The sequence below is a fragment of the Hypanus sabinus genome, chromosome 26 (assembly GCF_030144855.1).
Source record: "Hypanus sabinus isolate sHypSab1 chromosome 26, sHypSab1.hap1, whole genome shotgun sequence".
Classification (NCBI taxonomy): domain Eukaryota; kingdom Metazoa; phylum Chordata; class Chondrichthyes; order Myliobatiformes; family Dasyatidae; genus Hypanus; species Hypanus sabinus.
The window spans coordinates 36985799-37010620 of NC_082731.1; the positions used below are offsets into that span (position 1 = coordinate 36985799).

The 24822-nt window shown below is 49.3% G+C and overlaps 1 protein-coding gene across 3 annotated transcripts in view; it reads right to left on the minus strand.

The window, feature by feature from the left end:
- The window catches only part of blvrb (biliverdin reductase B), a 31236-nt gene extending 13003 nt beyond the window's left edge, over positions 1-18233 (minus strand). For all 3 annotated transcript variants that reach the window (XM_059950864.1, XM_059950866.1, XM_059950865.1), the window contains exons 1-3: positions 18076-18233; positions 10881-11042; positions 172-261 (exon numbers count right to left, since the gene is read on the minus strand). In XM_059950864.1, coding sequence (XP_059806847.1) covers positions 172-261; positions 10881-11042; positions 18076-18151 — 328 coding nt within the window. In that variant the 5' untranslated portion in view covers positions 18152-18233. The remainder of the gene's footprint in view (positions 1-171; positions 262-10880; positions 11043-18075) is intronic.
- Between the last annotated feature and the right edge of the window lie 6589 nt (positions 18234-24822).

The following is a 24822-nucleotide window of genomic DNA, read 5'->3' on the forward strand; positions in this document are numbered from 1 at the left end:
GCCACCAGCCAGGTACCCCAAGCTTACAGAACCAAAATATGTAGCGTGTTACAGATAAAATCTCCTGGTTAGTCACTTTTCCAATCTTGTAGAAGTGACTCCACTTTAAAAAGTTGAATGTCTCGAGCTGTTCAAAAGGTGAAATAAAATTTGCACCGGCTTTAAACTTACTTGACATGCAGCCCACAATCTTCCTCACATTGTGGGCCTTCATAGCTTCAATAATGTTTTTGGTTCCCTCGGACATCATCGTCGTGGGGCCTGTGGGGAAACAAAAGGGGAATTTGTCTTCGACAATACTCCAGGTTCAAGCATTTTCAGATGCTGGCCATGGAGGAGTCCGAGACCTACTGGAACACCACACACGCACACACACGCACACACACGCACACACACACACACACACACGCACACACACACACACACACACACACGCACACACACACTCACACACACACACACACACACACACACACTCACACTCACACTCTGCTGGAGGAACTCGGTAGGACAGGCAGCATCTATGGAAATGAATAAACAGTCGATGTTTCAGGCTGAGACCCTTCTTCAGGACTGAGAAGGAAGGGAGATGATGCCTGAATATAAAAAAAGTCAGGGTGAGGAGAAAGAAGTTGGCTGGAAGGTGACAGGTGAAACCAGGTAGGTGGGAAAGGACAAGAGCTGGAGAAGAAGGGGTCTGATAGGAGAAGAGAGTGGACCAAAGGAGAAAAGGAAGGCGGAGGGTTCTAGCTGGGCCGATGTATGAACTGTATGTGGGGATGGAGAACCGTGGTCAGTGGTCAGCTCTGCCAGCTACTGTGAAACGGGAAACCGACGACAGGCAACTTCCCCAGGCTAGCGTGGGAGGCTTTTTTCACTCAAAAGTCACATTTAAACAGTTTAAATTGTTTCAAAGAGCAAACCGCAAGGGTGTCACAGCAACAGCGATCGCGAACAGGGCTTGACTCCTGCCGCTGCCTTTAGTACATTCTCCCCACCGAGTGTTCCCATGTTCCAATGACCAACAGTACTGTGCAATAGTCTCAGGCCCATGTACAGTGCCAATAAAAAGTATTCACCGCCCCCTAGAAAGTCCTCATATTTTATTGTCTTACAACATTGAATCACAGTGGATTTAATTTGGCTTTTTTTTAAGGCACTGGCCAACAGAAAGAGACTCTTCTGTTCCCGATGTCTGGGGAGTCCAGAACCAGAGGCCACAGTTTAAGAATAAGGGGTAGGGCATATAGAACAGAGTTGAGGAAAAACCATTTCACCCAAAGAGTTATGGATCTAATGAATGCTCTGCCTCAGAAGGCAGTGGAGGCCAATTCTCTGGACGCTTTCAAGAAAGAGTTAGATAGAGCTCTTAAAGATAGCGGGGTCAAGGGACATGGGGAGAAGACAGGAACGGGGTACTGATTGTGGATGATCAGCCATGATCACAGTGAATGGCGGTGCTGGCTCGAAGAGTCGAATGGCCTACTCCTGCACCTATTGTCTATTGTCTTTCGTGTCAAAATGAAAACAGATCTCCACAAAGTGATAGAAATTAATTACAAATATAAAACACAAAATAATTGATTGCACAAGTATTCACTCCCTTCGAGTCAGTGTTTAGTAGAAGCACCTTTGGCAGCAATTACAGCCTCGAGTCTGTGTGGATGGGTCTCTATCAGCTTTGCACATCTGGACACTGCAATTCTTCCCCTTTCTACTTTACAAAACTGCATGGGGATCGTGAGTGAACAGCCCTTTGCAAGACCAGCCACAAATTCTCAATTGGATTGAGGTCTGGACTCTGACTTGGCCACTCCAGGACATTAACTTTGTTGTTTTTAAACCACTCCTGTGTAGCTTTGGCTTTATGCTTGGGGTCATTGTCTTGCTGGAAAACAAATCAACCAAGTCGCAGTTCTCTCGCAGACTGCATCGGGGTTTCCTCCGGGATTTCCCAGTATTTTTTACTGAATTCATCTTACCCTTCACAAGCCTTCCAGGGCCTGCTGCAGTGAAGCATTCCCACAGCGTGATGCAGCCACCTCCAGGCTTCATGGTAGGGATGGTGTGTGGTGTTTGGCATACGCCAAACATAGAGTTTAGTCTGATGGCCAAAAAGCTCAATTTTGGTTTTAGTCAGACCAGGGAACTTTCTTCCAGCCGATTTTAGTGTCTCCCACATGCCTCCTGGCAAACTCTAGCCGAGATTTCATGGGAGTTATTTTTCCAAACAGTGGCTTTCTCTTTGCCACTCTGCCCTCGCGGCCTCTGAAGCTTGTATCTCCTCGACAGTTGTCACAGGTGCCTCCCTCACTGGTCACCTTCCAGCACGGTCACTCAGTGTTTGAGGGTGGCCTGCTCCAGGCAGGTTTACAGCTGGGCCATATTCTTTACATTTCTTGATGATTAACTTAAGAAGGGATATTCAGTGACTTGGAAATTTTCTTGTAGCCATCTGTGCTTTTCACTAACCTTTTCACACATTTGCTCAGAGTGTTCTTTTGTCTTCATAGTTTAGTTTTTGACAGGATACTGACTCACCAGCAGTTGTTTCTTCCAGATACAGCACAGGAGTAATTTTACTACAATGATTTAAAACATCTTGTCTGCACAAGGTGATCTCCATTTAACTAATTATGTGACTGGAAGGCTTGTGAAGGTAGAGGGTAAAATGAATGCAGCAAAATACAGGGAAATCCTGGAGGAAAACCTGATGCACTCTGCGAGAGAACTGCGACTTGGGAGAAGATTTGTTTTCAAGCAAGACCATGACCCCAAGCATAAAGCCAAAGCTCCACGGGAATGGCTTAAAAACAACAAAGTTAATGTCCTGGAGTGGCCAAATCAGAGTCCAGACCTCAATCCATTTGAGAATTTGTGGCTGGACTTGAAAAAAACTGTTCACTCATGCAATCCGACAGATGGAGCTGTTTTGTAAAGAAGAAAGGGGGAAAATTGCAGTGTCCAGATGTGCAAAGCTGATAGAGACCTGTCCACACAGACTCGAGGCTGTAATTGCTGCCAAAGGTGCTTCTACTAAACACTGACTTGGAGGGGGTGAATACTTGTGCAATCAATTATTTTGTATTTTATATTTGTAATTAATTTAGATCACTTTGTAGAGAACTGTTTTCACTTTGACACAAAAGAGTCTTTTTCTGTTGATCAGTGTCAAAAAAGCCAAATGAAGCCCAATGCAATTGAAAGTTGTAAAACTATAAAACATGAAAACTTCCAAGAGGGGTGGGGTGGGGTGGATACTTTTTAATTGGCATTGTATATAGCTCGGGTGCCGGAGACTTCTGCACAGTACTGTGTTTGTCAACATGGAACGGAGAGTGAGTTTGTAAATCCGGTGGGAGCGAAGGACATTGGGAATGGCGAGGGTGGAGCGCTGCGGGAAGGGTGTGGGACTGGTGGCAGAGAAGGAGCTCCAGGGACGGGGAGTGGGGGGTGGTGCAGGTCATTGATCACTACAGAAAATCTTTCTGGTGCTTCCCACTCCCTCCCCTCTCCCTTCCCCTGTCCCCAACCAAGATTCCCTCCCCCCCCCGCCCCCGTCCCACTCTCAGTCCACAATAGAGACCCAGATCACAATCCGGTTTATCATCACTCACATATGTCATGAAATTTGTTTTTTTTTGTGGCAGCAGTATGTACAGTACATAAGATTACTACAGTACTGTGCAAAAGTCTCAGGCACCCTAGCTGACACCCTGAGGTCAGCTGAGAAGATCATCGGGGTCTCTCTTCCCGCCATCACGGACATTTACACTACACGCTGCATCCGCAAAGCAAACAGGATTGTGAAGGACCCCATGCACCCCTCATACAATCTCTTCTCCCTCCTGCCATCTGGGAAAAGGCACCGAAGCATTCGGGCTCTCACGACCAAACTATGTAACAGTTTCTTCCCCCAGGCTATCAGACTCCTCAATACCCAGAGTCTGGACTGACACCTTACTGCCCTATTGTCCTGGTTATTATTTATGGTAGTGCCTGCGCTGTTTTTGTGCGCCTTATGCAGTCCTGGGTAGGTCTGTTGTCTAGTGTAGCTTTCTCCGTGTTGTTTTTTTACATAGTTCAGTCTATATTTTGTACAGTTTCATGTAACACCATGGTCCTGAAAAACATTGTCTCATTTTTACTGTGCACTGTACCAGTAGTTATGGTCGAAATGACAATAAAAGTGACTTGACTTGACTATGTATATGTGCCTATGAGTTTTGTACTGTACAGCTTCAATTTAGTATTTATTTAAATCTTGCATCCATCCCACAATGTGAGGGAGAAAAAAAAAATCATTCTATTGCAATATACAGACATGTGAATTTAAAAGTCTAATAGTCTGTGGAAACAGCCTGTTGGTCCCGGCTTTAACGCTGCGGTACCATTTGCCAGACGGAAACGGATGAAACGGTTTGTGGTTGGGGTGACCGGTGGCCCCGATGATTTTCCAGGCCTTCTTTTTGCCCCTGCTGCTGCAGATGTCCTCACTGGAGGGAAGTTCACGTCCACAGGTGCGCTGGGCTGTCCGTAACACTCTCCGCAGTGCCCGGCGATCAAGTTTGGGGCAGTGCCCGTGCCAGGCGGTGATATGGTGAGGAGTTGTGGGCAGGCTATGTTGGCGCTGGATGCGTGGCCACGAGCACGGAGCTCGCTGACTTGATTTGGCACAAGCTACGCAAATCAATTCATGTTTTGATGTACGTGCGACAAATAACCTTTAAAGCGAACCTGCTGCAGCAGCAGTATCCAAGACAGTGAAACCCATAATGCAGCATGCACACTGTGTAATAGACTAATACGACGACTAATAGATTTCATTTCTACTAAGAGCTGATGAAGGGTTTCAGCCTGAAATTCTTTCTCCAACGGGATCCTCCCCCAAACACATCTCCCCCCCACCCTTCCACTCTCTGCTTCTGTAAACTAATAAATGTCATTTTCTGTGAAGAGTTGGTGATGAGTGTCTTGGCTTGAATAGGATCCCACCACCAAGGGCATCTTTCCCTACCCTCCCTCCCATCCCCACAAGGATCGCTCCCTTGTCCTTTCACCCCTCCCCACTGATCTCCCTCCCAGCACTTACCCTTGCAAGCGGAACAAGTGCCACACCTGCCCCTACACCTCCTCCCTCACCACCACTCAGGGCCCCGAACAGTCCTCCCAGGTGAGGCGACACTTCGCCTGTGAGTCTGCTGGGGTTGTCTACTGCGTCCGGTGCTCCCGGTGCGGCCTCCTGTACATCGGGGAGACCCGACGTAGATTGGGGGACCGCTTCACCGAGCGTCTATGTTCCACCCGCTGGAAAAAGCGGGACCTCCCAGTAGCCATCCATTTCAATTCTACTTCCCATTCCCATTCCGCCATGTCAGTCCACGGCCTCCCCTACCGCCGCGATGAGGCCACGCTCAAGTTGGAGGAGCATCACCTTAAATTCCATCCGGGTCGCCTCCAACCTGATGGCACGAACATCGAGTTCTTGACCTTCCGGTAATTGCCCCTCCCCCTTCACTATTCACCATTCCCGTTTCCCTCTCTCACCTCATCTCCCTACCTGCCCACCTCCTCCCTCTGGTGTTCCTCCCCCTTCCCTTTCTTCCCTGGCCTTTTATCCCCTCCCATCAAACTCCTTCTCCAGCCTTTTAGCTCTTTCACCCGTCAACTTCCCAGCTCTTTACTGCACCCTTCCTCCTCTCCTGGTTTGACCCCTCACCTCCTACCACCTTGTACTTCTTCCTCGCCCTCTCCACTTTATTGTTCTGACTTCTCATCTTCACCACTGCCCCCCCCACCCCCCCCCCCAGTCCTGACAAAGGGTCTCGGCCCAAATCGTCGATTCTTTACTCTCTCCATAGAGCCTCTGCCTGAGCTCCTCCTGCATTTTGTGTGTGTTGCTCCCGATTTCCAGCGTCTGTAGTCTCTCTCCTGTCATAGTTCTATTAATATTCTCCGCATGATTTTAATTCAGCATGCGGTAGTACAATTGAGCCTGTGCTGTTCTGTTCTCTATAAATACCTGACACATAATTATCTCACAATTGATTTCTATTGACCGCTCTCCTCTCCTATCAGATTCCTTCTTCTCCAGCCCTTGACCTTTCCCACCCACCTGGCTTCACCAATCACCTTGCAGCTGGCTTACTTCCCCTCCCCCTCCCACCTTTTCATCTGCCAACTTTCTCCTTCCTTTTCAGTCCAAAAGAACGGTTTCAGCCCGAAACGTCGATTGTCTATTCATTTCCACAGGTCCGCTGTGCTCCCCCAGCATTTTGAGTTTGTTGCTTTGGAGTTCCTGCAACTGTGGGCTCTCTCACGTCTGTAACAGAGAGTATATCTGACCCAGCCGGGAGAAAGCTATCTGCAAAGACCAATGGATGTTAACTTGTTGCCAAGTGGTGTGACCAGCTCTCCCGTGAAGATCGAGAGGGGCACAAATTCCGCTGGGCATCGGTGAAAGTCAGGGCACAAGCAAGCACACAACATACAAGACAGTTCCTAGAAGCTTAGTTTTCTGCAAACAGACATGTAGACCTTGATCCCATCGATAAGCAAACGCAAGCAGAATTCCAGACCACAGCGCACAGAATTCGCCACGCAGCCAATCGGCGAACAGACCCACTCCCTACGTCACAATCGAGTTCCCTGCAATGTCAGCTGACTGATAAGGGCCGAGCATTCGAAGGACGCGCCAGCGGTGAACAGCACGCTGGTGACAGCTCCTCGTACGGTGGCGAAACGTTTGCAAACGGATTGCCAAGACAGAACAACTCAACCCAATTTAATGGCACGCTCCTCTGAAATTAAATCAGGGCGGAAAGGTGCCTGAATGATGTGGAAATGAGAGAGCGAAGCCCCTGTCGATCAGGGTCAACCACAGATTCTGCAGTCGAGCTGTCTAGATACACAAGCTTGGGCAGTACAACATGGAGAGCAAGCTGTCGCCCATGTAGCAAGCTCTCCCCCCACCCCCCCCCCACACATCTGATGAACCCAAAGGAACGGCAGAGGCCGATACAGCTTGGCACCAGCAGCGTCACAGGAGCTGCCAGTCAGTGTTGAACTCAACGTAGGACTGTCTGCCTAAGGGACTCCAGCTCCAGACATTTCCCCTCGGGGATAACTCCCAAATCCTTCCCCATGAGTGGGTACGGCTGCTGGGCAGCAGAGGTTTGAGATCAGAGTTTTCCTTCTCCCAGATGAGCTGCCAGCCATGGCTGCCCAACATATGGAAAAATAATTATTTATTAAGGCACCCAAAGGATAAGGAGTAACTTACAGTCACAGAAGCAGGCCCTTTGGCCCATCTAGTCCATGCTGAACCATTTACACTGCCTGCTCCCATCGACCTGCACTGGGACCACATCTCCCCTACAATCCATGTACCTATTCCAACTTCTCTTCTTAAACATTCAAATCGAGCTCGCCTGCACCACTCGTGCTGGCAGCTCGTTCCGCACTCTCACGCCCATCTGAGTGAAGGAGTTTCCTCTCATGTTCCCCATAAATTTCTCACATGTCACTCTTAACCCATGACCTCTGGCTGTCGTCCCTCCCAACCTCAGCAGAAAAAGCCTGCTTGCATTTACCCCATATCCCTCATAATACCCTCAGATTACCCCTCATAATCTTGTAGACCTCTATCAAACCTCTCAATTTTCTACGTTCCAAGGAATAAAGTCCCAACCTCTTTGGTCTTTCCTTATAACTCAGTTCCCCCAGTCCCGGTTACATCCTTGAAAATTTCCTCTGCACTCTTTCAACCCAATTGACATCTTTCCTGCAGGTAGGTGACCAAAAACTACACACGGTACTCCAAATTAAACCTCACTAACGGACCACCTCCTGTACCCGATGCTTTGTTTCCGAAGGCCAATGTGCCAAAAGCTTTCTTTCTGGTCCTGGTCAGGAAGGGTGGAGCATCTCAAACACCCCAGGTCACCCGTCACCTACCCCTGCAGAGACTTGCTCAGATCATTCCTGGTTCTCGGAACGATGACGGCTCTGTCTTGACCTTTGACTGCCTCCTGGAATTTCAGGATGAGTGGCGCAGCCATGATGGGCTGAATGGCACACTCCTGCTGTCCCTTATGCTTTGCAATTGTGTTATTATTGTTGTATGTACTGACACGCAGTGAAAGAGCTGTCTTATGTACCGTCTCGTATGGGGGGGGGGGGTGGGGCACTGCACGGGATCGAAGCAAGCTACAGAGAGTTGTAAACTCAGTCAGCTCCATCATGGGCACTAACCTCCGGAGTATCCAGGACATTTACAGAGTATGGGGCGGTGGAGGGAGATGGTGGAGGAGTTACTGCACGGGATCGAAGCAAGCTACAGAGAGTTGTAAAGTCAGTCAGCTCCATCATGGGCACTAACCTCTGGAGTATCATCTTCAAGGAGTGGTGCCTTAGGAAGGCAACGTCTATCATTAAGGACCCCCAGCACCCAGGACTTGCCCCCTTCTCATTGTTACCATCAGGAAGGAGGTACAGAAGCCTGAAGACACACACTCAGCAATTCAGGAACAGCTCCTTCCCCTCTGCCATCCGATTTCTAAATGAACATTGAACCCACGAGCTTTACCTCACTACTTTTTGTTTAAATTTCTGTTTTTACACTACTTATTTTAATTTAATATAGATTCAATCAATAGGCATCCGTTAATCTCGTGAGACCATGGATTTGCACCTTGGAAGGTTTCCAGGGCGTAGGACTGGGCAGGGTTGTATGGGAGACCGGCAGTTGCCCAAGCTGCAGGCCTTCCCCTCTCCACACCACCGATGTTGTCCAAGGGAAGGGCAAGGGCCGATACAGCTTGGCACCGGTGTCGTCGCAGAGCAATGTGTGGTTAAGTTCCTTGCTCAAGGACACACACGCCACCTCAGCTGAGGCTTGAACCAGGGACCTTCAGATCACTAGACTGTTCTTCCTTGTGGCCTTAACCACTAGGCCACGCGCCCTCACACACACACACACACACACACACACACACACACTCACACACACACACACGCGCCCACACACACACGCTCGCACACACACACGCTCGCACACACACACACACACACATCCAAGATGGCGGCGCGACGCAGCTTGCAGCGGCCACTCTGGAGCTGATAACCTGTTATTTGTGAAGCGGGGTGCCGTGCACAATCATAATCGATTGAAAACAGACGTGGGAGCATGGAGGAACATCGGGAAATCTCCAGGAAGACCTTCTTCGCTGCTGCTGCTGTGAGGTCCGGGACTCTGCTGGGAAAAACAGGCCCCCAGTCCTCGGGGTTGCGTTGCCAATGGCCGTTGGCGGGGCCGGCTTAATACGCTCGGCAGAGGATGGTGCTCGGAGAAGCTGTGCCGGAGGGGACGGTCGTCGGCTCGGAGGTTCGACGGACTCGGAGTCTGCTGCGGTCAGGTCGCTTTCATTGTGTGCTGTGTCTGCGAGGCTGAGTTGGGCGGCGCTGTGTAAGTCCATAGCGGGGGTACTCCCTTCTGCTGCCGGCGTGGGATGGCGAGTCTGTCGGGACCCTGGGGACTTGTGGAAACTGTGGTGATTTCTTTTGAACTTACAGTCCTTTAACATCTTGGACTATTTTTACTGTGCCCATGGTCTGTTTTTTTTTTATCAATTATGCTGTTGTTTGCACTGTTGTAACTATGTGGTTTTGTGCAGGTCTTGTAGCTTTAGTTTTTGTTCTTGTTTGTCTGGTGGATTTGGAGCTCTTTTCCGGGGAACGCGCTAGACGATGGCGCGATACTAATATGCAGCAGCCTCTCCGGACTCTGGATTGGGGATTACCAAACGTTACGTGGATTTTCTGGTGTAGTCTGTTTTGTCGTGTGCTTTTGTGATATCATTCTGGGGGAACGTTGTCTCATTTTTTAACTGCATTGCATTTGTGTTTTCTAAATGACAATAAACTGAATCTGAATAAATATATACATTTACTGTAATTCACAGATTTTTTTCTCTATTATGTTTTTCATTGCACTGTTGCTGCAAAGTTAACAAATTTCGTGACACATGCCGATGATATTAAACCTGATTCTGATTCTGTTCATAAAGATCAAATAATTAAAGAGTGCATGGGGGTGGTACACAGTAAAGCACTAACAGAGCACAGTGGAAAGCGTTAGAGCCCCAGAAAAAGACCTGTGCAGGCAGACAGCAAAGATAAAGATCAGCTTTACTGTCACACGTACATTGAAACATCAAAACCTACAGTGAAATGCATTGATTGTGTTAATGACCAACACAGTCCAAGGCATGCTGGGAGCAACCTGCATGCGTCACTATGCTCCCTTTTCTAAGGTTCAAGGTCACATCCCGACGTGGAATTGAGTGCGGAGCTCAGAGCACGGTCTAACAGGCCATTATGGGTGACGTAGGAGCCACGTATCTGTGATGCGTTGTGCGTGGCACATTTACTACGTGTATTATGGTAACTAGTCACATGAGTGGGGGGGGGGAAGCGGAGGGAATAAGTTCCGTATTCTTGCTTATTTCGTTGCAGCTTGTAGCTTGGGACCAGCAGAGGTCGTATCTTTCGCTGACCGCTGAGATAACGCAAAATAATACTTAACTGTATGCTTGCTAATTGTTAATAAAGGATCGACTAAAGGGTTTGGAGCAATGATTGGAACTGTGGGAGCATCAAGCAAGTATAACAGTGCGTACGGTCATGGGCAAGTGGCAATTATTTTGTCTTAATTTTGGATTAGTTTTGCTGCTGCAAGTGATTACGTTCTACTTTAGTTTCCTCCTTCCTGATTGCAGCTTAATCCCTTTCCCACTATAATCCAATTTCCCATTATACTATACTCCTCAAACACTCCAGGTCACAGGGATTCACGTTTGCTACCCCTTACAAAGACTCACTCAGATCATTCCTGGTTCCCAGAACGACGATGACCCCGTCTTGACCTTTGACGGTCTTCTGGACATCTTCCTTATTCGTGACATCACCGACGATGACACTAATCCCTTTGGGCTCTGCAGGCAGCCTGGCAGGGTCACGGACCAAAACCGTGACCTCGTGACCTGTGACAGAAAGCAGGTAGTAAGTGCAGAGGTGAATACAGCCACGGGAATCTCAGGATTGGGAATATAGTTTCAGCTCGATATTCCTTTCCGCCACAGTACGGACGAATACAAAATTGTTCCTTCACAATTTCAAAGTCCACATTTATCACTTGAGATACATTTTCTTGCGGGTACGCTCAATAATCTCTAGATTTTGTGATCGATGAGTTGGGGGGGGGGGTGTCAGGGTTCAAATACAACTTGTCACCTACCAATGGGAAAGATATAAGAGTGCAGAGAAAATTTACAAGGATGTTGCTAGGTCTGGAGGACCTGAGTTATAAGGAAAGATTGAATAGGTTAGGACTTTATTCCTTGGAATGTAGAAGATTGAGAGGAGATTTGATAAATGGATACCAAAATATGAGGGGGATAGATGGGGTAAATGCAAGCAGGCTTTTCCCACTGAGGTTGGGTGGGACTACAACCAGAGGTCATGGGTCAAGGGTGAAAGGTGAAAAGTTTAAGGGGAACATGAGGGAAAACCTCTTCACTCAGAGGGTGGTGAGGGTGTGGAATGAGCTGCCAGCGCAAGTGGTGCATGCCAGCTCGATTTCAACGATTAAGATAGCTACGTGGATAGGAGGGTTATGATACCAGTGCAAGTCGATGGGAGCAGGCAGTTTAAATGGTTTCAGCATGGACTGGATGGGCCGAAGGGTCTGTTTCTGTACTGTACTTCTCTATGACTCTATATGCGAACCCTCTACCAATATTGCTGTCCAAGGTGCCATAATATGTACTGAATATAGAAATGTCTGCCTTGGAATTTGGAATTGAATTTACATTTATCTTGTAAATGTTGTACACCTAACGTTGCTGCAAGTAAAGTTTTCATTGGACCCGAGCATTCGACCATAAATTTAACCTTAAATTTACTATCAACTTTTGAGTAAAGTTATGCTCCACATATCTTGTCTCCTTTTGAGAGAAGGCATACAGGTTTTGGAAATGTCTGTCTATAATTCTGGCTAATTTCTACAGAGTATCCCTACCACACTTAAAACCCACTTATACTCTTTAGGCAGTTTGCTGGATATGGTGAAGAAGAGCAGTTGTCCTGTGAGTTCAAGATTGATATTTATTCCTCAGGCGTAACCAGGAAAAGAAGATTGTCGGTCATTTTAATATTTACACTTGTGGGTGCTTTCTGTGAGTGAGTGAGGCCTCCACGATCAGGGTCAACTTTGGACGTTGCGTCCTAGCTGTCTGGATATGCCAGCCTGGGTGGTACGATACGGAGAGCAAGCTGTTGCCCACGTAGCATCTGGTGAACCCAAAGGAATGGCAGAGACCGATACAGTTTGGTACCAGCAGCATCGCAGGAGTTGCCAGTCAGCGTTGAACTCAGTGTAGGACTGGCTTAGGGACTCCAGCTCCGGATCTTTCCTTGGGGTTTACTCCCGAAGCCTCCCCCATGAGTGGGTACAGCTGCAAGGCAGCAGAGGTTTGAGATCAGAGTTTTCCCTCTCCTAAATGAGCTGCCAACTGCTGACGAGCCCCATCTGCCCGAAGCAACTGGTTTTAAGGCGCCAGTAACCCGACTTTTCCCCTTCTCCTGTCAGTAGAAATGCTTCTGCCGGGCTGATTAGCTGAGCCACACGTGAAGACCAGGAGCTGAACTCGGTTGACAGAGGCTGTTTAAGGTTCACGACTTAAACCGACTTCCACACTTCTCGAGCTGGAACAATTGTGGGACACTTCATTTGTTATGTGTCACATGACATAAGCAGTCATGGCCTTTCCATGACCATAATTGTTTTTGGCAAATTTTTCTGCAGAAGCTGTTTGCCATTGCCTTCTTCTGGGCAGTGTCTTTACAAGACGGGTGACCCCAGCCATTATCAATACAATCAGAGATTGTCTCAAACACAGTTAACACTAACCTCTTTTATAACTTTTCAGGAGTTTTGTCATTCTCGGGACTTTTGTCATCCAAAACACTTCGACTTAAGACATTCTTCTTCTGCTCTTTAAGCCCATCATCCGTCCGGGGTCATAGGCTGCCAACAGCATCTCGCCAGAGTCCTCTGTACTGGGCCTGTCTTTCGAGTTGGGCCCCCTTCACAGATCATTCCTCTCCAGGAATGAGGCCTTCAGAGCTCCTGTAGCTCTGAACGGGGCTGCTAGCTCCACGCCCAGCCCTCCCCCGTCTGCAGTCGGGCTTGGGACCACCCACGGCCGAGTTCTTGAGATAAGCAACAATCTCTCAGAAGCACCCCTGGGGTCAAGGCTGACTTGCTTCTGGTGCAGGATGCCTGTGGATTATTTTATTTAACATGGGAATGGCCACTACACGCCAGCTTCCACATGGTCACGAGTCCTTGGTCCACTAGCACGAATGTCCAAGATGATTGCAGAATTAACTGTATAACAATTACAGCACGGAAACAGGCCATCTCAGCCCTTCTAGTCCGTGCCGAATGCTCACTCTCACCTAGTACCACCGACCTGCACTCAGCCCCTAACCCTCCATTCCTTTCCTGTCCATATACCTATCCAATTTTACTTTAAATGACAACATCGAACCTGCCTCTACCACTTCTATTGGAAGCTTGTTCCACACAGCTACAAGAAATTCCCCCTCGTGTTACCCCTAAACTTTTGCCCCCTAACTCTCAACTCATGTCCTCTTGTTTGAATCTCCACTACTCTCAATGGAAAAAGCCCATCCACGTCAACTCCATCTATCCCCCTCATAATTTTAAATACCTCTATCAAGTCTCCCTCAACCTTCTACACTCCAAAGAATAAAGACCTAACTTGTTCAACCTTTCCCTGCAACTTAGATGCTGAAACCCAGGTAACATTCTAGTAAATCTCCTCTGTACTCTCTCTATTTTGTTGATATCCTTCCTATAGTTCTGTGACCAGAACTGTACACAATACTCCATATTTGGCCTCACCAATGCCTTGTACAATTTTAACATTACATCCCAACTCCTATACTCAATGCTCTGATTTATAAAGGCCAGCATACCAAAAGCTTTCTTCACCACCCTATCCACATGAGATTCCACCTTCAGGGAACTATGCACCATATGAGAATTAATACATGTATGTATATTTAAGAACCGGACACTGTCGTTATGCACTGTAATGCCACAGACACGTGGACCCAAACATACGTGTTCTCTACACTAATCCTCCTCAGTCTCCCCGATATTCCTCCCCCGCCCAGCTCACTTTTTCCACACCCCTCTCAGCTTTATTCTGAGGGCAGAAGTATGGGCAACTGCTAGCTGATAAGCCCCTTCCCTCTTTCAGATAAGCGCATGTAGACTTATCGGCCCTCTGCAGGCGTGTGGAGCCGAGGGGCATCTCACAACTAGGCCGACGCACCGACAAACGTTGGCACTTGGGGATGACACAGCAAAAACTTTCCCCACAGGAGCCACTGACAAAGAGCTCGGGAGCATGAGCAGTGAGCAGCTAATTGGAAGGATAGGGGTTTTCTTTTTTAGGAGAAGGAACAACGACATTACATTTATCGCAACCCGAGGGCCTCCCAAAGTACTTCGTGACCAAGCAAAGGCTTCTCAGGATTTAACATGGAGCTGGGTGCCGGCTCCCCAGCTCCAGATACGGTGTCCCCGGCAATGTTTAGCAGTCACTTGGGGGGTTGCTCACCTGGGGCCCCGCACCACCAGGTTCAGGAACAATTCGTACCCCGGCGATTACCAGGCTCCCGAACCGTCGTGGAGAACCTCACTCCCCTCAACTCTGCACTGATCCCACAAGCTACATTCGAGGAATCTACAGCGCATGTTCTCAGTAATGTTTTTATATTTGAATAAATTGTCTTTTGCACATTTCTCTTTGTATTTAGTCTTTATGTATTGATTATTCTGATAATGGGCGTCGGGGTGGAGACAAGTCTCTACCAAAGGAGGTGTAAGGCGCTCCTTCCCTCCACAGGCCTGCAGCTCACCCTAATGCGGGCAAGCCCCTCCCCCCCCCGATGGGAGCAGGTGGTGGACGGTCGTACGAGCGGCCGGTGCAGATCACAAGTCCTGGTTCTGCGACCACTGATGCCAGGCAGACAATCTCTGAAGAGTGTTGATAATGGCTCGTAACGACGCTACCCAGAAGGAGGCAATGGCAAACCGCTTCTGTAGGATAAACTTGACAAGAGAAATCACGGTCGCGCGACACGGTACATAACGAAGGAATGACTTCTCATGAATTCTATTGAATTTCTTTGTTTTCCTGTAAATGCCTGTAGGAAAACGAGTCTGAAGGTAGTTTATAACAACATGTACTGTACTGCTCATTAGTGAACCCCAGGATGTTAACGGGGAGGGGTTCTCAATAAACTTGAACACCGAGGACTCTCCCATGGAAGAGCATGTTAAATCCACTCATGTTTGACAAATACTCACATGCATACATGAGACCAAAACATTAGGCCATTCAGCCCATCAAGTCTGCTCTATTTCATCATGGCTGATTCATTATGCCTCTTAATCCCACTCTCCATAACCTTGACACCCTTCCTATCAATCTCCTCTTTAGGTATACCCAGTGACATCCTCCCCACGTCCACTCTATCGAAGCCAGGGTTTTTATGCCACGGTCTCCTACTATTAACCAAGCAGTCTGTGGCCCCCAGGGTGGGAACCCCGGATCTAAGCCTCTCACTATCCGTCCATGTCCTTAAAGTGTTGGGTCCTCTGCGTCCAACAGGGCCACCCTTCGAAAGAGTCTCTCTGAGCAGCCTGGAGGGGAATGCCACTCGGTAGCTTTCTCGCCTTGACCTCTCCTCACTGAGAGAATGACGAGGCGGCTAACGAGCCTGACGGGGCTGGTTTTGGCAAACTGGTTACACCTCAGCAACTTTGGTCAAACAACTCACTAGGCAAGACTAGGCAATAGACTGAAGTCCAGTCAAGTCACTTTTTTTTGTCATTTCGACCATAACTACTGGTACAGTACACAGTAAAAATGAGACAGTTTTTCAGGACCATGGTGTTAATGACACAGTACAAAAACTAGACTGAACTACTTAAAAAAAAACACAGAAAAAAAACTACACTAGACTACAGACCTACCCAGGACTGCATAAAGTGGACAAAACAGTGCAGGCATTACAATAAATAATAAACAGGACAATAGGGCAGTAAGTTGGTGTCAGTCCAGGCTCTGGGTATTGAGTCTGATTGCCTGGGGGAAGAAACTGTTACATAGTCTGGTCGTGAGAGCCCAAATGCTTCAGAGCCTTTTCCCAGATGGCAGGAGGGAGAAGAGTTTGTATGAGGGGTGCATGGGGTCCTTCATAATGCTGTTTGCTTTGCGGGTACAGCATGTAGTGTAAATGTCCGTGATGGCGGGAAGAGAGACCCCGATGATCTCCTCAGCTGACCTCACAATCTGCTGCAGGGTCCTGCGATCCGAGATGCAAGACAAAGGAGACGAAAGTTATCAAACTCTCTAAGAACATATTTGCGTGCACTCGGGAAGACTAGAATATGAAAGCAAGGATGTAACGTTGAGGCTTTATTAGGCCTTGGAGTATTTTGAGCAGATTTGGGCCCCTTATCTTAGAAAGGATGTGCTGAAACTGGGGAGGGTTCAAAGGAGGTTCACGAAAATGATTCCAGGATTGAATGGCTTGTCATATGAAGAGTGTTTGATGGCTCTGTATTCACTAGTGTTCAGGAGAATGAGAGGTAACCTAATTGAAACCTGTCGGGTGGTGAAAGGCCTTGATAGAGAGGATGCAGAGAGGATGTTTCTTATGGTGGGAGAGTTTAGGACCAGAGGGCACAGCTTCAGAATAGAGGGGCGTCCTTTGGGAACGGAAATGAGGAGGAATTTCTTCAGCCAGAGAGTGGTGAATCTGTGAAATTCGTTACCACGGGCAGCTGTGGAGGTTAAGCCTTTAGGTATATTTAAGGCAGAAGTTGATAGGGTCTTGATTAGCCAGGGCATGAAGGGATACAGGGAGAAGGCAGGAGACTGGGGCTGAGAGGGAAAATGGATCAGACATGATGAAATGGTGGAGCGGACTCGATGGGCCAAATGGCCTCATTCTGTTCTTAAATCTCATGGTCTTATATAAAACTGAGTGCTTTCACCATTCCCTCCAATATAGAGGGGCCAACCACCAGTCTGTGACATCCCTACCAATCATTTTTGCCCTCTACACTTTTTTTCCTGGTTTTCAAAACTATTTTAAGATTGCCTTTTGATTATTTTTACCAAACATTCTTGGAATCGACTATTAATGTTGAAATGCTGGGTGTATTTAAGAGAGGTGAGTCAGTAATAGCAGATACGTCTGTTTTGTACTGGTAACGCGGGCGGTTGACTTTAATCGGACCTGACTGCTTATCACAAAGACTGGTGCTCTCTCTGCCCCAGCCTCACCCAGTGCCGCTGGGTCTCTCACTGGCCTAAACTCGAGAAAAATCTACAGTTGCTGGAAATCCAAGCAAACGCACAAACTACTGAAGGAACTCAGCAGGTCAGGCAGCAACGATGGAAGTGATCGTTTTTCCATCGACGCTGACCGTCCTTTCGAGTTCCTCCGGCATTTTGTGGGTGTTGCTCACTGGTCTTGGAGGTTCCTTCCACTGGTCAGTGTGGCAGGTCTCACTGGTCAGTGATTGGACTTACTGGTCAGTTTATCCAGAGTTGTTGGTCAGTGATTGGACTTACTGGTCAGTTTAGCCAGAGTTGTTGGTCAGTGATTGGACTTACTGGTCAGTTTATCCAGAGTTGTTGGTCAGTGATTGGTCAGTGTGGCAGGTCTCACTTGTCAGTGATTGGACTTACTGGTCAGTTTATCCAGAGTTGTCGGTCAGTGATTGGTCTGTGTGTCTGGACCTATTGGTCAGCGACTGGTCTACATGGCTGGACCTACCGGTCAGCGACTGGTCCGTGTGGCTGGACCTACCGGTCAGCGACTGGTCCGTGTGGCTGGACCTACCGGTCAGCGACTGGTCTACATGGCTGGTCAGTGTGGCGGTCAGTCAGCGGTCACGCTCACCTGCAGCGACGGCCTGCGACAGTGTGGCGAGCCCCGTCATGCCGGTGGAGCCGAAGATCGCGACTTTCCTCCCCATGGTGGAACCTCTGCCTCTGCCTCTGCCTCCGCCTCCCTCCGCGGTTTTAACGCTGCCTTCCGGCTGAGGCCCCTCCCAGCAGCCGCTCGGCCCCGGCACTTCCCGGTGCTCCTCCCCCGGTCCCGGCCCTCGAACTCCCCTTCACCCAGCCGAGAACTCGGAATGACCAGCGTCCGCACAACTCTGCAGCTGTGCGATGTTCTGCCCAGCGCACTGAATTTCATACAGAGAGACATTTATTTCCCAGCCAGCAAGACACTGTCAATAAGAACTTCGGTCTCCCCCGGGTTCGCTCTCACAAAACATGCGTGGCTGTCCCGATGAGGGTCGGAAACGCCCACTGTCGTCTCTCCATAGACGCTGCCCGGTCTGCTGTTCCTCCAGCACTTGTGTGCATCCCACCACCAACCACATCTTTCTCCGCCATTCTGCTTTCCCCAGGGACTCCCTTGTCCGTTCATCCACCACCACCCCCCATCCCTTCCCTCCGATCCCCCTCCCCGCACTTACCCTTGCAAGAGGTACAAGTGCTACACCTGCCCTTACACCTCCTCCCTCACCACCATTCAGGGCCCCAGACAGTCCTTCCAGGTGAGGCGACACTTCACCTGTGAGTCGGCTGGTGTGGTATACTGCGTCCAGTGCTCCCGGTGTGGCCTTTTATATATTGGTGAGACCCGACGCAGACTGGGAGACCGTTTCGCTGATCACCTACACTCAGTCCGCCAGAGAAAGCAGGATCTCCCAGCGGCCACACATTTTAATTCCACGTCCCATTCCCATTCTGATATGTCTGTCCATGGCCTCCTCTCCTGTCAAGATGAAGCCACACTCAGGTTGGAGGAACAACAACTTATATACCGGCTGGGTAGCCTCCAACCTGATGGCATGAACATTGACTTCTCTAACTTTTGTTAATGCCCCTCCTCCCCTTCTTACCCCATCCCTGATATATTTAGTCTTTTTTCCCCTCCCACTTTTGTTTCTCTCTCTCTCTGCCTGTTCTCCATCTCCCTCTGGTGCTCCCTTCCCCCTTTCTTTCTCCCGAGGCCTCCCGTCCCATGATCCTTTCCCTTCTCCAGCTCTGTATCACTTTCGCCAATCACCTTTCCAGCTCTTAGCTTCACCCCACCCCCTCCGGTCTTCTCCTATCATATCTCATTTCCCCCTCCCCCTCCTCTTCCTTTCAGTTAGTCCTGACGAAGGGTCTCAGCCCAAAACGTTGACAGCGCTTCTCCCTTTCGATGCTGCCTGGCCTGCTGCGTTCCACCAGCATTTTGTGTGTGTTGCTTGGATTTCCAGCATCTGCAGATTTTCTCATGTTTGGAGCAGGCCTGTGGCGGGTAACAACGGATTTTCTCGCCAGAGCATTTGCACACAACGTTCGCCTGATTTGCTCACTAAACGGCACTTTAAAAACAACACACACAAAATGCTGGTGGAACGCAGCAGGCCAGGCAGCATCTATAGGGAGAAGCGCTGCTGACGTTTTGGGCCGAAAAGTCTTTAAAAAGAGTCAAGTTTCCAAATACCATTCCACTTCCTCCCACTTGCAAATTCTCCAGCAACTTTTGTAACACGATAATACACGCAGGTAACGTCATTTTCTGTATGGCACATAAATATTTCTCGTATCTGCACGTTCCTGACCTCATGAGCTCTCGGTGTTGCGGTTTCCACTGTTTCGTCAAGCCAATCCGCTTTAAATGAACTCGCAGTTCTTTGGCATTTCACACCCTTTGCTTCTTTGGAATTTGACGCTGTGATTCAATAATTTCTTCAATAAGAACAGTGTAAATGAACCCGTTCTAAACTCTGCAGACAAATCATCACAAACCCCACATTGTCAACACCTTCCGCATCGGAAATGATAAAAGCAAACGTGATTGTGAAATATGCTCACCACACCGAATAGGTAAAGGGTGACAACATTTTGTGCGCGGTTTAAATGCCTTTGTGCGCTCGTAGCAAAAGATGCGTGAGTGCGCGGACACCTTAGACGGAACATTGTCCCCATCTCCCCCGCCTGCCCTCGCCTCCAACCCCAAGGCCACAAAGTTCAAAGTAAATTTATTAAAAAAATGTCACCATACACCAACAAGAGAAAATCTGCAGATGCTGGAAATCCAGGGAACACACACAGAAAATGCTGGAGGAACTTGGCAGGCTGGGCAGTGTCTATGGGAAAGAGTACAGTCAAGCAACACCTTATATTCTGTCTGGGTAGCAGAGAAACACAGAAAACCTACAGCACAATACAGGCCCTTCGGCCCAAAATGCTGCCGAACATGGCCTTACCATAGAAATTACCTAGGGTTACCTATAGCCCTCTATTTTTCTAAGCTCCATGCACCTATCCAGGAGTCTCTTAAAAGACCCTATTGTTTGCACCTCCACCACCTTCACCGGCAGCCCATCCCACACACTCACCACTCTCTGAGTAAAAAACTTACCCCTGATATCTCCTCTGTATCTACTTCCAAGCACCTTAAAACTGTGCCCTCTCATGGTAGCCATTTCAGCCCTGGGAAAAAGGCCTCTGACTATCCACATGATCAACGCCTCTCATCATCTTATACACCTCTATCAGGTCACCTCTCATCCTCCGTCGCTCCAAGGAGAAAAGGCCAAGTTCACTCAACCTATCCTCATAAGGCATCCTCCGCAATCCAGGCAACATCCTTATAAATCTCCTCTGCACCCTTTCTATGGTTTCCACTTCCCTCCTGTAGTGAGGCGACCAGAATGCTATGGATATGATGGAGGCTAATGCCCATGATGGAGCTGACTGAGTTTACAACTCTCTGTAGCTTCTTTTGTTCCAGTGCAGTAGCCCCACCCCACCCCCAAATACCCGAAGGTGAAGCAACCGGTTAGAATTCTCTCCACGGCACATCTGTAGAAATTTTCAAGTGTTTTTGGTGACAAACCCAATCTCCTCAAACTCCTGATCAAACATAGAGGCTGTTGTGCCTTCATTAGAGCTCCATCGATATGTTGGGTCCAGGATAGACCCTCAGAGAAATAGGCAACAGGAAACACGTCCCATTCCCATTCTGATATGTCTGTCCATGGCCTCCTCTACTGTCAAGATGAAGCCACACTCAGGTTGGAGGAACAACACCTTATATACCGGCTGGGTAGCCTCCAACCTGATGGCATGAACATTGACTTCTCTAACTTCCGTTAATGCCCCTCCTCCCCTTCTTACCCCATCCCTGATATATTTAGTTTTCTCCCCCTCCTCTTTTTTTTCCCTCTCTCTCTGCCCATCACTCTGCCTGTTCTCCTTCTCCCTCTGGTGCTCCCCCCCTTCTTTCTCCTGAGGCCTCCCGTCCCATGATCCTTTCCCTTCTCCAGCTCTGTATCACTTTCGCCAATCACCTTTCCAGCTCTTAGATTCATCCCACCCCCTCCAGTCTTCTCTTATCGTTTCGCATTTCCCCCACCCCCTCCTACTTTCAAACCTCTCACTATCTTTCCTTTCGGTTAGTCCTGACGAAGGGTCTCGGCCCGAAACGTCGACGGTGTTTCTCCCTATAGATGCCGCCTGGCCTGCTGCGTTCCACCAGCATTTTGTGTGTGTTGCTTGAATTTCCAGTAGCTGCAGATTCCCTCGTGTTGGTAGGAACTCAAAATTATTCACTCTCTCCACTTCTGATCCCTCAGTGAGGGTTGGCGTGTGTTCCCTCATCTTACCCTTCCTGAAGTCCACAGTCAGCTCTTTGGTCTTGCTGACAGTGAGTGCCAGGTTGTTGCTGTGACTCCACTCAACCAGCTGATATATCTCACTCCTACTCCTCAGGTCTTAATATTATTTACTTGTTTATCTGTCTATTTGTTTTTTTTTTGTCGATCCACACTGGCGCACCTCAGGGGTGTGTGTTTAGCCCACTGCTCTACTCTCTCTACACCCATGACACCTCAAACACCAGGTATATAAACTTGCTGACGAGACAAGCACAGTTGACAGAATATTAAGAACCTGAGTAGCAGAGTCCTTGAAAGTGAGTCCAGATGTGGAATCCAGACTTAAGGTGAGTGAAGTTATCCACACCGGTTCAGGAGCCTGATGATTGAAGGATAATAACTGTTCCTGAACCTGGTGGTGTGGGACCTAAGGCTCCTGTACCTCCTTCCTGCTGGCCGTAGCGAGAAGAGAGCCTGGCCTGGATGGTGGGCATTCGTTACCTTTACCCAATAGGAAAATGTCCACCCACCTCCTCCTCCCCCCACTCACCTTCCCAACTTACGGTCCATAGCGGCCCAGGGGTACTGAGCCCCCACCTCTCATCGATTGACAGGAGGGGTCATTCAGCTGCTGAGAAACCCATTACAAGGATAGGTGGAGGCCCTTCTGCCCCTTGAGTCTATCCCACCATTCCACTGCCAAGCAGTACCCCAGCATCCTCTTGCCAATGCCTCACCTTGGCTGCTTCCGTCTCTGAGAACACAGTGGTGGTTGCGGATGCTGAAATCCACGGCACAGCGGGAACCGAGGGCCTCACCCAGCATCTGTGGGGGGCGGGGGACAAGATGGACAGCTGATGGCCTGGGACCTGAAATCGCTGATTGACCCGTTGAGTTCCCTCAGTGTTCGTGTTAGACTTTCGGGCCACCTGGTCCCTTCGGATCATGGCCACGTCAGGCAGGCCAGGCTGAAGGGGAGGGTGTGACCCACCGAGGGCCTCGGTCATGCCCGCCTCACCGGGCAGCCCTGGGCTGGTTCTGTGGCATGGGGGCAGAGGCCAGTCCCTGGGAGGCCCAACAGCGTCCCCTGCCTGTGGCTGCTCGTCCTGTCGACACAGCTGGTCAGGACCAAGGGTGAGAGTTCACAGGCAGAGACAGCGGGCTAGGGTTAGACTCAGGAGCAGAATTAGGCTATTTGGCCCATCGAGTCTGCTCCTGCCATTCAATCTGATTGAAGTGTTTATACCAGTGGTTCCCTGCTTGGGGCAGGGGCTCCCAACCTATCTTTGATGCCAGGGACCCCCTATCAGTAACCGAGTGGACCCAGGACCCCAGGCTGGGAATGCCTGCCGGAGGGCAAGGAAGATCTTCTAAGAATACGGAAGGTTTCAATGTGGCTCACCGGTCCAGTGACCCATGTTTCAACCTGGCCCTATCATGTGAAGTTGGCATATTCTCCCTGTGTTTGTGCTTTGGAGGGTCCATGCATATGCCAAACCCTATCCCATTTTCCCACAACAGGCCCGTATCCTATGCCAGTGGCCCTCTAAGTAAACTTAGTGACAGTGGCTGATTCCAACGCCTCCTCCAGTGAAGTATTCTGGGTAACACCCATTCTCCGTGTCGGGAATTTGCCCCTCGGGATTCCCTTCAAAACTCCTTCCCCTCACCTTAAACCCACGACAAGAGAGCCTGCAGATGCCGGAAATCCAAAGCAACATGCACAAAGTGCTGGAGGAACTCAGCAGGTCGGGCAGCGTCCGCGGAAGTGAATAAACAGTCAAGGTTTCGGGACCAGACCCTTCCTCAGGACTGGGAAGGAATGGGGGCAGAACCCAGAATAAGATGGTGGGGGTGGAGAGGATGAGCTGGCAGGTGATGGGTGCAATCAGGTGAGGGAGGGATGAAGTAAGAAGATCAGAGGGGATTGGTGGAAGAGATGGGGGACTGAAGAAGAAGGAATCTGATAGGACCATGGGAGAAACGGGAGGAGGAGGGGCACCTCAGGGAGGTTCTGATGGGCATGTGAGGAGAAGGGGTGAGAGGGTGTGGTAAACTACATATACCTGTCTGGACATGCCCCCCTGCTGACTGCTCCTATGGCTCCTCCCACAGACCCCGGTATAAAGGCAATTGGAGGCACTGCTCCTCCCTCAGTCTCCAAGATGTCGTGGTCCCTTTTTGCTGCTAATAAAAGCCTATCGTTCACCTACCGTCTCTGAGAGTTATTGATGGTGCATCAGAGGGGAACCAGAATGGAGAATGGAAAAGGGTCTGTACTTGACTTTCTTTCAGCACTTTGTGTGGTTTGCATAAGACTCCCTATTTCAGATACCCCATCCATGGGGAAAAAGTTTCCGTCTCCCCTGCCTATGCCTCGTACGATTTTATACATCTTTACCAGAGTTCTCCACTTTCCTTCCTCATCCCAAGGACATGAGGGTTGGCAGATCAGTTATTATTATTAGAGATACAGCTCGGTAACAGGACCTTCCCAGTCAGCGAGCCTGCACGGCCCCATTACACCCACTGACTGGTACACCTGGGGGACACGGGAGGGGACTGGGCACCTGGGGGAACCCCCCGCGAGTATAGATGGCGACGGAGTTGAAGTCGGGGTGCTGGTGCTGTGACGGAGGCGGCAGCCGTCCGTCCCGCCCTGCATGGGAGAGTCTATCGGGTGGGAAAGCCGCTGTCCTGGGGCAGTCCCACTCTCGACCTCAGACGTACGGGTCTGGTGGTACAAACAAGCATAAACAAAATTCCCTTCCCCCCTTCCTCTATTCCCCACTCCCTCTCCTCTGCTGCCTGTTATACCCCTGGGTCCACTCCTCCTACGGTCCACTCTCCTCTCCTATCAGATTCCTTCCTCTCCAGCCCTTGACCTTTTCCACCCACCTGTCCTCACCCATCGCCTTCCAGCTACCCTCCCCCACACCTTTTTATTCTGCCATCTTCCCCCCCCCCACCCTTCTCAGTCC